The following is a 1,971-nucleotide window of genomic DNA, read 5'->3' on the forward strand; positions in this document are numbered from 1 at the left end:
CCTTCACCCGGCGGCCGCTGTGTGGTGGGACCGCTACGAAAGGGGTTGAGGAGGGGGGGGGGGAGGGCGTGCCGCCGCTGCGGGGGCGACACTCGCAGAGACCGCACCGTTACTTTTGCGTTTCTCCCCGAAGTGGAATAAATCTTGTAGAAGAGACGTTTTTTTGTTTGTTTGTTTTTGTCTTTGCGTGTGTTTTGTGTTGTTTTGCGTGCGCTTTTTTTTACTCCTTTTTTTTTGTTTGTTTGTTTGTTTTCTCTGCCTCATGCCTCCTTTCATTCTTTCTCTCTCTGTGTGTGTGGCTGCAGGCCTGTTGCCGGCTTTTCTTCCCCCCATTTTGTGTGGCTCGGCGCCGTGCGCTTTTTTTCCCACTTTGCCTTCCTTTCCTCTTTCTTGTTGTTGTTCTCTTTTGTGTGCGTGTGCATGCATGCATGTGTGCTCTGGCCGCAGAGCGAAGGGAAGAAGAGAAGAAAAGGCAAGTCCCCACAAAGTGTAGGCCCACAACAATTGGCTGCCGTGTACACTGCGCGCACACACACACGCATTATAACATATCTAATAAATAAATATAAATATATACATAATACATATAGACAGTACAGTTTCAGCGCAAAGGAACTTTTTTAGTTTTCTTTTCGTTTGTTTTTTTGTTTGTTTGTTTGTTTTCTTTTGCTTGCTTGCTTTTTTTTTTTTTCTTTTTTCTGTCTTCTCTTCTTGTTCCTTTTCTTTGCGATCTTCTTTTTTTTTTCGTTGTGTTTTTGTCGTCGTTGTTGTTGAGCATACATTCATACACACACGCATACGCGTAAGAGATTTCTTGTTGGGTGACTGCGGCAACAGGACCAACGCAGCCGGGATGCCTATCGAACAGGTAATTCTTACAATCCACGCCATCTATGACCTACCGCGGGAGATGCAGCAACTGGATCCGCGGCGGGAGCAGCTTGAGCTTTTTGTGCAGCCTGTAGTCAACTACAACTACCGGGGGCGACGCGTGAAATTACTGCCGTTGGGCGAGAGCGTGATGCCATTTTCCTCCTCCTCCATTTTGTTCAAACGCGAGCGTTTTATTTTGGATTTGGGTAACGTCACGACGCCCTACGCAAGCCCAAAATGTACGCTGCCGTCGATCTCGCCGCGTACCTCACCGTGGCGACGGTGGTACCCAACGGCAGGGGGAGAGACAAACGAAGAGGACGACAGCGACAACGAAACGAGCAACAATGACACAAAAAGAAATATGATCCATGGAAATCAAGTTTTGCTGCAGTACCCTTGTACGCTTGGCCTCTCAACAACTCTTGATGTCATGGTTGGCGTTCGTCAGCATCGCATAGGATCCTTCGTGCTGCGATGTATCACGGTCGGTCAAAGTGCAGACACACACTCCGATGGCGCCGGGTTTTTCTCAGTGGCAATCGAGGAGGTCCGAAAGAAGAAGACTGTCACACGCGTTGTTGGTCTCAGTGTAGGCGGCGTCATACTCTCCGTCTCAGTGAATCCAAATGACGACAAGGAATCTGTACTTGGGCGCCTCATCGGGGACAAGAATCGTAACCTCGCCAGTTGTGGCAATAATCAAGCTCTGGAGAAGCTGGATGTGGCTGCCATGTTGCTTGAAGGGTTTTCAGAAGTGGAGATTTATCAACACATGCGTCTGATTGTGGATCCCGATTATTATCTTCGACGTTTAGAGAACCTTATTGCGTTGTACCCAGCACAAGGGAGTGAGGAGTGGCGACAGAGTGGCGTATTGCTGCAGAAGTACGCATCGAGGGAGGAGGAACTTATGCGCAGGGCCAATTTGGAGATTGGACCCGAGTGCTCTAGCGTCTCTGCACGGCACCGCTTATTGGCCTACCGCTACAAGTATCATCTTAGCGACCAAAGCGTACGGGAGTGCCTTCAGTCCGTTCTGGGGGAAGAAATCCATGAAACGTTGGTTACGGAGCCGGAGGTTGTGTTTGAGCTACT

At 49.2% G+C, this 1,971-nt stretch overlaps 1 protein-coding gene across 1 annotated transcript, besides 4 other annotated features; it reads left to right on the forward strand.

Annotated features, from left to right (window-relative positions):
* Nucleotides 1-1,971: a sequence feature (heterozygous, non-Esmeraldo-like haplotype).
* Nucleotides 158-289: a microsatellite.
* Nucleotides 554-576: a sequence feature (AT_rich).
* Nucleotides 617-745: a sequence feature (T-rich).
* On the forward strand, nucleotides 854-1,971 carry Tc00.1047053511905.9 (hypothetical protein, conserved; the record flags this gene model as incomplete). The annotated part of the gene is made up of 1 exon (XM_797490.1): nucleotides 854-1,971. A coding segment is annotated over one exon (1,118 nt), but the record flags the coding sequence as incomplete, so codon positions are not given.

Source organism: Trypanosoma cruzi, genomic scaffold (genome assembly GCF_000209065.1).
Source record: "Trypanosoma cruzi strain CL Brener 1047053517187 genomic scaffold, whole genome shotgun sequence".
NCBI lineage: Eukaryota > Euglenozoa > Kinetoplastea > Trypanosomatida > Trypanosomatidae > Trypanosoma > Trypanosoma cruzi.